We start from the raw sequence: 10,004 nt of genomic DNA on the forward strand, positions 1-10,004 counted from the left end.
TATCTCTGTGTTTGGTTTCAATGTTCAGACTAAGTAGGAAACCCAGCAGTGTGTTCTTCAGCAAGAGCAGGCACCCCCAAAAAGAGCAACCACATTCCTTTACTTGTTCCATCCCACTAACAAAATCAAACACGGAGCACTCCACGTGCTTGCTGACCCAGTGTGCTTATGGCTCAAGTGCAGGCATGAAGCTGCCCTGCTTTCCTGGCTCCTCAGCATGTGCTCCTCTCAGGAGCTGAGGGCAGCGTCTTGTAGGGGTTGAGGATCCCTTTGGGGTCCAGCATGGCTTTGAACTGCTGCATGAGCAGCACTGCCTCGCGTGGTTTGCTGTACTGAATGAACTGCCTCTTCTTGAAGCCCAGCCCGTGCTCTGCACTGATGCTCCCACTGCATCTCGCAGTCCACTCATACACAAAGGGCTCGATGGCATCCAGCAGGGAATGGCTGTAGGACTCCGCCGTGATGTTCAAGTGCAAGTTCCCATCTCCTGGAAGAAAACATTGCACAGGTGGGTCTGGGAGAAAAACCTGGTGGCCCTGCAATGGATACTCATTCCTGCCTCCTCCGCGTTCTCAAACAACAGGGTCTTTGTTAGACTGCAAACTGTGCAAAAAGGACAAGCTGCTCACTGTCCTACAAACATCAGCCTCTCCGTGCACAAATAATTCAAATAGGATCTTTGCTTTTCCATGCTCCAAGTGCAATATTTGAGGAAGTGTTCCGAGTTAAGCTACTTTCAAACTCCGACTTTTCTGATTTTAAAATTCCCACTGTGCTGCATTAATGCTTGTGCCACCACCGTGATGCAATGACAAAGACTTCCCCAATGGCATTTCATAATGATCATTAGGTTCTAACATGGTCCTTCATCACTTTTTTTCTCCCTATTATGTTTGTGCAATGCTCTAAATGCGCTTTGGCACTGTATCAATAGAAACAAAGAAAGCAGAACAACTTCTCTTTTTGCCACTGTGTGTGACAGTATTTGATTAGGCACAGAGTTGCTGGGTACTCCAAAACACAAAACACACAAAGATAAATACAACTTACTCATCCTCCTCCTGCATCCTAGCACAGAACCTTCACAGAACACAGCTTAGTCCTCAAAGAGTTACCAACAGGAAGCCTTTGTTATGCAATGTGTCTTTCAGATGACCCCTAATCAAGTGTGCTCAAGAGTGTTCCTGTAACAGAACAGCTCTGCTAAACGACCAGTTTACCTGCTTGTAAGATCAGGTTACTTTCCCAGCATGCTGACTAATCTATCAGCCTTTCTGTGCATTTATCATTATCACTCTCTGTTGGAGGGTTAATGGCTCACAAAAAACTGATTTCCAGTAGGATTAATCACTTTGGACAGGAAAATGTTTATCTGCCAAATGTGTCTAAGTACATTAACCAAATTGATGGTCGAATTGAACAAATTACATATTTAAATAGAAAGTACACAGCAAGAAGATACAGATGACCAGTTCCCTGGCTCACTGGCCAGCAACGGGCCATCAGTATATGGAAAACAGTCTGAAAGTAGTGAAATTCAAACACAAAGATCCTGATGCACCCTCCTCTTCCACAGCCCTCAATTTAAGCCTCTCACCCACAGCACAGAAGGGCCATCACCTCCTTTCCCAGCACCCCCACTTACCCAAGTGGCCATAGCCCACCACATTTTTGGCACTCTGGCCCAGCCGAGCCCTCATATCAGTTACGAGGTCATAGAGCTTTTCCACGGGCAGAGAGATGTCGTACTTGTACACATAACCCTCGTGAATGAGGGCCTCAGTGATTCTCTCCCGCAGGCTCCACAGCACCTGAGGAATCAAGGACCACAGAAATCCACATAACCCAAGTAGCTCTTGGGTTCCATGCATACACCAAACCCGAGTCTGAACACTTCCCTACATAAAACACAAATCCACGTCAAAGAGATTTGTGGGAGAGGAAACACTGACTTGCCTTTATTTTCTTATCGTCCGTTGCCACAGTTCCACCAGTGACCAAACCAGAAGCCATGGCCCGTTCTAGGAAGTTGTTCAATTTTTCTTCGTCGTGAGTTGAGTTGGAGCCCGAAGTTTCAATTAAAACATAAAAAGGGCTGTCTGAGAATGAGGGTAAACAAAGTAAGTAGATGCCCTGGGGCAAAACAGAGGAATTCAGGGCAGGTTTTGGAGCTTTCCCCATATGTTATGTGCCCAGACTCTCTGGTGCCAGAGACACTTCACTGACATGCTAGATCTTTTATTAAGCAATCACTTCCCAGAAAGTTAGCAGTTTTGTGAGGACAAATACAAGTAAAAAGTCTCATCTTTAAAGATAAAAGGTGTTTGGAATGGATATAGTAGATACAAAAATTATGAGGGAGGCCCACACAATCACCAACCTTTTAAAAGTCAATGAGTCAACTTTTTAAAATGAGTCACTTTTTAGAAGTGTTTAAAAGTAGTCTAAAAATCCCCAAGCAGTACAGTGCCCCCTTCTACAGTGTGAATATCACTGGTACCTGCCACTGGGCTGGACAGCTTGAGATGTCTCTCAACCAATTCCATGCACTTCTCATCCATGAACTCGTAGGCAGACAGGATCTCGCCCAGCATGGCTCTGCAGGTTGTGAATGTTTCCAGAACCTTGGCAAAACTCTGACACCCTTCAGACAGAACAGAGAGGAATCAGGACCAAAAAACAGACACCACCCCAAACCCCCTAGAGGTCTCTGAGAAGTAAAAAAATCTCAGTGAAGGCTCCCCACAAACTACTCTGGACCTGCTGAGGGACACTCAGAAGCAGCTTTTAAGCAGCCTGGCCACATACTCTGCTGATCCAGAGCCTGACCTGCAGACATGATTTCTCAGCCTTGCTTCATCACCTCGTCACTCACCTGACTCCTGGATGGTGGCTGCCTCTGCCTACTGTCACAGTCTTGCCCTGTTCATCTTTTGAGCCTGTCAGACCAGACCCTCCCTCACCAGTGACTGTCCTGTCTGCCTCCTCACCCTGCTAAGCTCCTGGCTCCACTTTCCTTACAGAACAACCTGCCCTTGCAGATATTTCAACAGATATTAAATATCTGCATAGGCATTTTAGCACAGAGCCCTACATTATTTCCCAGAAACCAGTTGATGCTGGCAGTCCAGCTCAGGAGGCTGAACAATGCTTTCTCCTCTCTATCTCTATTCCCAGCCATTGAATTCAGGTGTGAAATCATTAGTATCAGCTTCTACCTAGGAATGCCACATTCACAGCCTTAGGCTTCTGAGGACAGAGTATGGAGACAGCAGTGATAACTCCCAAGGTCCCCTCAGATCCGATGAAGAGCTGCTTCAGGTCATAGCCCGTGTTATCTTTGCGCAGAGAGGTCAGACAGTCCAGAGCTGAGCCATCAGCCAGCACCTGTGGGAACACAGGGGCCCAGTCAGAGCACCTGGGTAGGAATCTGCTGGCATGAACTTGCCTATCACCAAGCTGATGGGAAGTGTCACTCCCCTTGAGCACATGACACAGCTGCAGCCCATTCCCACACTGATCCTCCATTCCCAGCTCTTCCCCCCTCTACATCCAACCTGAGTAGGACAGAGTAGGTATTTCCCTCCTACTTCTCTCCTTCCGTCAGGACAAGTAATAACAGAAGATCCAGTTTGCTCTGCTTTTCTTACTAATGGTGGAGAATTCAGCCATTCTCTGCAGCCCTAGCTCCCACTATCCAGCAGAAACAAGGAAAACTACTTGAAACAGTGAACAGTTAAGCAGAATGAAGTAAACCCTCAGCCACTTGAGCCTTAAATTAAGGCTGAGTATCTCCAAGACAGGTTATTAAAGGCTATTTTGACATTAGAGCCAAACTGACCTCAGACAAATGCTCTCCCTTCTAAGCCTACACAGTAAAACCAAGCCATGCTTTTGTTCCCTGCCCAAATTTTGTCCCCAGCCATGAAAACTTTTAGAACTCTTAATCCAGCCTTTACATCCCACGACCTGTAGGAGAGGAGCAGCTGAGGAACAGCAGAGATGCTAGGACACAGCCAGTAGCCAAATGAACCCAAAGCAGACAGCTCTGTTTTGGGGTAGGCTTTCAACCTTAAGATAATCCTCAAAGCCCCGTCCAACACAAACCAGTTTGTGATCCTATGATTGTATTAAAATCCAAGTGAGCAGCCACTAGAAGAGAGTGATGCAGGATGGATTTAGCAGAGTGTTCCAGAGACTGCTCAGAGGATCCAACTCCATATAACCTGGGATGCCCCAACCTCTCCCTACCTTCTTTTCACTTGTCTGGATTAGAAAACCACCTAACACCACCACTCTCAGCAAGCACTGGAAGTCAGGAAGCTGGAAACTGCAGCAGCAATAACAAGCTACACACATGAAGACATGTGCTGACCCTTCTCAGAAGAGCCCAACAAGGAAAAGATAAGAGTGGAAGGCTGGAGAGAACCTGGCTGTGTGCTGGACAGTTAGAAGAGCAGGAAGCAGTAAGCAGAGGATTAAACAGAGAAGGGAACTGCCAGGTACTCGCCTTACCACTTCCAGGCCCAGCACGGTCCCTCGCAGAGAGCCGTATCTCAAGAGCCGCAAGCCTCCGGCATTGGTGGCCACGTTCCCCCCGATGTGACAGCTGCCTTTGGCTCCCAGGTCGAGTGGCACGATAAACCCCTGCTCCTCCAAGTACTCGCTGAGCCTCTCCAACACACAGCCTGCTTGGCACACAAGGATTCCTGGAACACAAACGCCATGCTAAAAGCTGATGGGTGAGGAGAAGGTGCCTCCTTAAGAAGCAGGAGCAGTATGAGCAGATGCAACCACCATTTCCTTCAAAACTTCCTGGGATTCAGCTTAAATGCATAAAGCTGTGCATGCTCCAGGGAACTGCTCCCTCCTCAAGCCTCAGAGAGCTTTGCTATTGCCTCAATATCTCATCATCCACAACTCTGGACTGGTAAAACACAGCAACATTAAGTGTGTCTCTGCCTGTTGTTCTTCCTCTCTGAACAGAGATACTCACACCAGCCTGACCCCTAACCCCCACAAAATCCAAACAAACCTCCTTATGATGCTGCTGGGCTGAACCCTGCTGATCCTGCTGCTATCTGTTCCCAGGAGAATGCCTGTTTTGCAGCCTGGGGCTCATTTCTGTGCTTCACATCCCTGGAATATTTACCGGACACCTTGTCAAAGCTGATGATCTGGTTCATGAGAGCAGTGGAGAGAATGATCTCGTCAAAGACAGGAACGCTGCCACCAACAAGGCCTGTGTTCCCCCCCTGAGGGTTCACTGCCAGGTTCCTCTCATGGCAGTACCTGGAAGGAAAAAGGTTTCCAAATTTTTATGCATTTAAAAGCCATAATCAGTCTGTCAGAGAAGTTTCACCTCTACATGAATGTCGACTGTTGTGACAGTGCTCCTAAAAATTAAGCAGCATTTCACAGAAAGATTAAATTGATGGAAGGAGAGAGTTTCAATGACAAAGTGAGAAAGTGTAACTCCTGTCTGAACATACCTCAGTGCTGAGCAAAGAACCAACACTTGAGGTTAGCCCCCTGTGTATCTACACATCTGGTACACAACAACTGCCTGGAAAGCACTGCTTATGTTTCTACAGAAGCTCTTTCTGCAGCAACCTGTTTTAACAGCTTGGGCTCCCCTGTGGGCTCTGACAGCCAGCCTCTGGCAGTGGCTTCAGACATGACTGCCCTCCTCCTCCCAAGAAATTAATGCCCTGTAGGCAACAAAATGTGCACCTGTGCCTCAGCTGCTCCACCTGCCACATCCCTGCCAAGCACCACCCACCACATCCCCTCTGAGCTCACAGCAGCTCCTGCACAAGGGATGGCACAGAGCCCCACAGCACCAGAGCTCCTTCAGAAGCCTTGCCTGCCCTTCCTCTGCTCTGCATCCCTGTTTTAACAGAGCCAGGAGCACGTTCCTGCAGCTTTCAGCTCCTCAGCCAAACAGTGATCTGGCACAGCACTGCCCAACCAGAGCTGTGCTCACACCACTGTGGATAAAACAGACCCTCAAACTCCCTGGTTCTGCCCTAACCTTCTTTATTTTTTCAAACAGACCCTCCTGAATCTTTCACAAAACTTCTCTTTTCTGAGCACCTGTACAATACCTAATTTTAGCCATTTATCAGACCAGAAAAATCATGAAGAAAACTGCCTCAGCAACTCCAGTGCTTAAGCAATGGGTGTCTGAACGCCTACAAGCTCCCTTCATGCACCAGATCATCACCTGACTCAACCCAAGTCTCCTCAGCACCAAGCCCAGCAGAAAAGGTGTGTGTTACCTGAGAACCTGAGACACCTCTGCCGTTGTCTGGGGCTTCAACACCAGCTGGCTGCAGCCTGCAATGAAAGCAAGGGACTCTCAAGGCAAGCTGTGGCTCTGCAGAGGTCAGAAAGAAACAGTTGGGAAAACATGAGGTGGGAAGTAACAATGCTCCCTCCACCATTAGGCATTTCAACCACTTGGGCAACAAACATTTCAACAGCAGCCTCTCCCTTTAAGCCCTGCAAAAAACTTTGCATGTACAGGTAGACTTGACTGACACTGGGGGTAATGGGACACAGTTTAAATTCTCATGAAATCTTTGACAGAAGCAACAAACAATTCACAAAACTTGATTTAGAATCACAGGATGATTTGGGGTGGGAAGGACCTAAAAGTTCATCTCCCTGCCATGGGCAGGGACACCTTCCACTGTCCCAGGTTGCTCCAAGTCCTGTCCAACCTGGCCTTGGACACTTCCAGGGATGGGGCAGACACAGCTTCTCTGGGCAACCTGTGTCAGGGCCTCACCACCCTCACAGGGAAGAATTTCTTCTCAATATCCCATCTAACCCTGCCCTCTGGCAGTGGGAAGTCATTCCCCCCTGTCCTGACACTCCAGACCCATATGAAAAGTCTCTCTCCCTCCTTTTTATAAGCCCCCTTTAAGGTACTGGAAGGCTGCAACCAAGTCTCCCAAAAGCTTTCATATTCTTTTCTGAGGTTCAATCAAAACTGTTAGCTGAATCAACTCGTCTCAGGAAAAAAATTAATTATTAAGTTAGAGGGTTTAGATGTTTTTTTAAATGAAAGCCTGTAAGTTTACAAGGTATCAGGTAATTTTTAAAGGAATAATTTTATGAGGAAAAACTAATTTTGAAGGGGAGGCACTCATCTGGTCTCTGGTGACCAGTGACAGGACCCGAGGTGACCTGGAGCTGTGTCAGGAAGGGTCAGGGTGGATTATCACGAAACGATTCTTCCTCCAGAGGGCGGTCGGGCACTGCCCAGGCTCCCCAGGGAACGGGCACGGCCCCGAGGCTGCCCAAGCTCCAGGAGCATTTGGATAACGCTCTCAGGCACAGAGTGGGACAGTCGAGGTGTCTGTGCAGGGTCAGGAGTTGGACTCGATAACCCTCACGGGTCCCTTCCAACTCTGTGCTCCGTACAGATGCGATCCGCCATAAACAAAGCTAAGATTTCCTTTGGCAAACTCGTTGTTCCGGTAACTAACAGAGACACGAAGGGAGGTTTCACCACGCAGCTCGCTTACCTCGCACCGACTTCAGCCAGTCCACGTTAAATGGCTTCACCTCCTCCTCGCCGGTGACGACCCTGCCGGGCATGAGGCGCTCGAAGAAGGCCACATCGCGCTCCGCCAGCCGGGCGAAGGGCAGCCGCCGCACCGCGTAGCGCTCGCAGGTCGGCACCACCTCCCGGGAGCCGGCGCAGCCCCGGGCCCGGGGCACGCCCGGGGGCTCCCGGCTCCTGCCGCTCCGCAGGACCTTCCCTCGGCAGCTCCTCAGCCAGGCGGCCCCGCAGCGCCACACGACCGGAGAAGCCATGGAAAAAAAGCCGCGGCCTTATCCGCTGCCCCCTTCCCACGGCCGTGAGGGGAACTCGGCACTGAGGGGAAGCGCACTCCCTCGGGACAGCGCAGCACCGCGCGGCCTTCGCAGTGCGGCTTAGCGCGGAGCGGGCGGGGGAAATTCGGGATTATCCCGGTAACACCGGAGATTCCAAGGACGCTCCGTGGCCGGGGACGCGCCGCGCGCCTCACTCCAAGCCGCCAGGGGGCGCTGCCGCCCGCCCGCGCTGAGCGCGAACGCGCTCAGCGCGGGCGGGCGGCAACGCCCCCTGGCGGCCGGCGGTTGCAACAGCACTCCCTCACACAATAATTCCCAAAAATACTTTATTTATATAATATAATCCAACATCTCCAAGATCAAAAAATACAGATATACATTTTTTTTTTTTAACATTACATTCTTTTTTTTATTATTATTATTATTATTCTGTCGCTTCGGTAATTGGGTGAAAGTCGGTTCGGAGAGCTGCAGTAAAGCTGGGCCCCTGGCGGGGTTTTTTTGGGCAATGTTTAATGGGGTATTCCTTTAGGGATCACCCTTCTCCAGGAAACATTTTAACGCTGTACATTCAAAAGTCAGAAGATTTAAATCCTTTTAGTAAGCAAAAAATGAAGGCTGCTGGTATTTCTGTTTACAAGGAGTCGTAAAAATTCTCTACGACCAGGTGTAAGAGGGCAGGAGATGCTCCTGAGCCCATCCAAGCCCTGAACTGGCATGTTCCCAGTGGGAGAGTTTATTGCTGGTATCAGATCTCAGATGCTTTACACATCACAGGTGTTGTAAAGAACAGGAGAATGTTGTACCTCACACTATTCATCATTCCTAGCAAATTATCCTTCCTTTTGAGGGCTCTACCTTCCAGAGCTTGTTTTCCTTCTTGCTTTGCTGGTTCAAGTGGAAAATGCTCTTTGAAGCCCCAAAAGTACTTCTAAAAATGTTTTTTGTTATCCTACCTGACCAGAATTTTAGAGCTGAGGGAAGTCAGCTCCACAGTGGCTCACCCAGAGCAGCTCTCTTCCCTCATGGCACATTTCCAGCAAGATCTCCAAAGTGGAATTTTGAGATTGTTTCAAATCAAATTCTTAATCCACAGCACTACCAGTACTAACATAGCTTAGAAAAAACAGGAAAAGAAGTTGCCTACAATACCACTGGGTGGAAAGGGAAACCAAAACCTGGGACAGCATCAGCACAGGTTGTCAGGATACAGCAATGCTCCAACTCAGTCCAGTGCAGGGGTGGAGGAGGAGCAGCTCTCACTCTCTGGGGACTGGATTACAGGCTGGATTATGAGGTATCACATCTGCTCTCATGAAGAGGCAGGAAGAAGAAGAGGGCTTGCTGAACTCCAGGTTTGGGTGACTGTGGTGTCCCTCCTCCTTCCATCCAGCACTCGGGCTTTAATTTCCCTGCCTGGTTTCCATGTGCTACTCTGAGGCAGCAATGACAAATGTGCATCACAAACGTGCATTTTCACGTGCAGAACTGTGGGAACTTCACCTCTCTGTGATGCAATGTAGTAAAGACGCCTGCAACATCACACTGGAAATGACACGACCCTGAAGACAGGGATTTTTTCCTAAAATCCATCCTTTCTTCCTGCCATAAATCAATGTTCACAGAAAAGCTGCCTCACAATTGAGAGGTTTTTCTAGGCTAGCAGCAGGCACAAAGCCCCACAGAGGGAAGGAGAGGTGGCAGGAGCTGTGTTCTACTTTCCTTCATTGCAGAACATGAGGAAGAGGCTCAGTGTAACAGGAAAAGCCTTCTTTCCTTTGAAGACAGGTGCCAGAATCTGAGTAGAAGTGTTTTTAATCTTCTGTGCTGTTTTTTTTCAGCAGAAGAAAAGTTTATCTGGGAGTTTCTTTATGCCTTTCCAGCAGTCTGTACCAAGAGCTCCTGCACACTGGTATGGAAAGCAGCACACAGCCCTGCACAGAGCTGCCACCAACACCCACTAGGACTAGAGCCAGCAAAGTTCATGAGTTTGGGGCTTTTTTAAAATTCCTTCCACCAGCAGGAAGGAAACCTGGAACACCTTTCTCCACTATATTTTCACTGAAGGCAGGTAAGCCTCATGATGCAGGAGACATATGAAGGCAAGAGTTATCTCCGCTCTTCCCTCAACTTCTGTATCTCAGATGAAGGAAAAA

General features: G+C 48.8%; 1 protein-coding gene across 2 annotated transcripts; it reads right to left on the bottom strand.

The window, feature by feature from the left end:
* Window positions 1-83: 83 nt before the first annotated feature.
* On the bottom strand, window positions 84-8,047 carry D2HGDH (D-2-hydroxyglutarate dehydrogenase). 2 transcript variants are annotated; one of them, XR_008432672.1, is made up of 10 exons: window positions 7,536-8,047; window positions 6,282-6,339; window positions 5,153-5,292; window positions 4,516-4,709; window positions 3,219-3,387; window positions 2,501-2,644; window positions 1,957-2,099; window positions 1,646-1,811; window positions 1,051-1,184; window positions 403-487 (listed from the first exon to the last, which is right to left on the bottom strand). XR_008432672.1 is itself a non-coding variant. In XM_053952209.1 (9 exons), exons 1-9 carry the CDS (start codon window positions 7,825-7,827, stop codon window positions 213-215), a joined length of 1,581 nt encoding a protein of 526 aa, XP_053808184.1. In that variant the 5' UTR covers window positions 7,828-8,047; the 3' UTR covers window positions 84-212. The 2 variants fall into 2 exon arrangements, 1 of the variants encoding a protein (XP_053808184.1); XM_053952209.1 differs by lacking the exon at window positions 1,051-1,184 and having other exon boundaries at window positions 84-487.
* Window positions 8,048-10,004: the final 1,957 nt, after the last annotated feature.

Source organism: Vidua chalybeata, chromosome 10 (genome assembly GCF_026979565.1).
Source record: "Vidua chalybeata isolate OUT-0048 chromosome 10, bVidCha1 merged haplotype, whole genome shotgun sequence".
NCBI classification, from domain to species: Eukaryota; Metazoa; Chordata; class Aves; order Passeriformes; family Viduidae; genus Vidua; species Vidua chalybeata.

Bases quoted from the DNA above. Each gene is read 5' to 3' on its own strand.
- D2HGDH (XM_053952209.1), bottom strand. From the start codon at position 7,827: ATGGCTTCTCCGGTCGTGTGGCGCTGCGGGGCCGCCTGGCTGAGGAGC. The intron at 3,388-4,515 runs GTAAGGCGAGTA...GTGTTCCCACAG, and splicing joins CCGTGCTGGGCCTGGAAGTG to GTGCTGGCTGATGGCTCAGC. The intron at 488-1,645 runs GTAAGTGGGGGT...GTTTTCTTCCAG, and splicing joins GGTGGGCTATGGCCACTTGG to GAGATGGGAACTTGCACTTG.